Source organism: Octopus bimaculoides, chromosome 14, assembly GCF_001194135.2.
Source record: "Octopus bimaculoides isolate UCB-OBI-ISO-001 chromosome 14, ASM119413v2, whole genome shotgun sequence".
NCBI lineage: Eukaryota > Metazoa > Mollusca > Cephalopoda > Octopoda > Octopodidae > Octopus > Octopus bimaculoides.
In genome coordinates this window covers 29,640,240-29,641,473 of record NC_068994.1, presented here as the reverse complement: position 1 = coordinate 29,641,473, position 1,234 = coordinate 29,640,240, and the positions used below count along the sequence as shown (strand labels likewise).

General features: G+C 25.2%; 1 protein-coding gene across 1 annotated transcript in view; it reads left to right on the top strand.

Annotated features, from left to right (window-relative positions):
* Positions 1-1,234, top strand: part of LOC106876258 (uncharacterized) — a 103,153-nt gene that overhangs the window by 66,789 nt on the left and 35,130 nt on the right. Inside the window, exon 11 of the mRNA XM_052972586.1 lies at positions 916-1,012. Coding sequence (XP_052828546.1) covers positions 916-1,012 — 97 coding nt within the window. The remainder of the gene's footprint in view (positions 1-915; positions 1,013-1,234) is intronic.

The window sequence follows — 1,234 nt, the reverse complement described above, 5'->3', positions numbered from 1 at the left end:
ATGCGAGCAAGAGAATTAATATTCTTAAGCTTATAAACCTGGAAAAGTAAAGGACAAGTTATTACATCTGGTAAAGTACAGAATAAGAAAATTTTTATTTAGAATATTGCAGCCTAACAATAAAATTTGAATATTGAAAATTATTTGATTTTAATTTACAAAGTAACATTATAATTAAAAAAGGTACCATCATTTTGTTAAAATATTGACACACTAGAATACTTTAAAAATGAGAGCCAGAAGTACCAATATAGCTAAAGTTTTATGCAAAGTAGAATAGTATATATGGTAGGCAAATTCATTATGTAAAAAATAGGCATTGGGTCAAGATTAAAAATGTGAAAACTTGGCAATAATTTAGGCAATAACTCAAGCAAATTTTACTGTGAATTTGTTGTTATAGGTAGATTTTATTGAAATATATAACTAATTTTTGTATTATTATATTTATTGTACTAACTAATTACGTACTACTATTATTTTTATAACCTATTTTCATATTTCTAGTTATCAATTAATAATTTTTAAAAAATGAATCTTTTTTCAGAATGCAAAAAATATTCTAATTGAGTTATTTTCTTTATTTTTAATAGAAGTAACAAGTAATAACAAACAGAAGTAATAACTTGTAATAAAATTATTAGTTTTAATAATAGCTAATATTTTCTAAATCTAAATGTCATTTGAAATTTTATCCTTATCTGCAATATTTTAAGTAAAAATGTTCTTGTCCTGAACTTTTCCAAGTATAATAACTTGTCCTGTACTTTTCCAGGTTTACAATCTTAAGAATATTATTTCTCTTGCTCGCATTTTTCCATGTAATACAATATTGTGCTACACTTACGATGTATGGTTACATACTTTTTAATGTCCTGTATTGAGCTTGACAGACAGTTCTTTCTCTAACTACAGATAACTATCTACAGCAATGGTACGGAAATGGGAGTTTTCCATTATGATAAAATCGTAAATAAAGAAGCAGTAATGGGTATCAATCAGCATCTAGGAAGTAAGTGGTATTTAAATGTATGAATTCTCGGACAAAGCCGCATATTTACATCTAATACATGTACGTGCATGTCTGTATGAGGAACAAATAGATACATTAATCATGCACTCATACACACACATACACACATATATAAATACATCCAAATACGCATACATGCATGCATAAATACAAATATATATATGTATATATATGTATATATATATATATATATATATATAT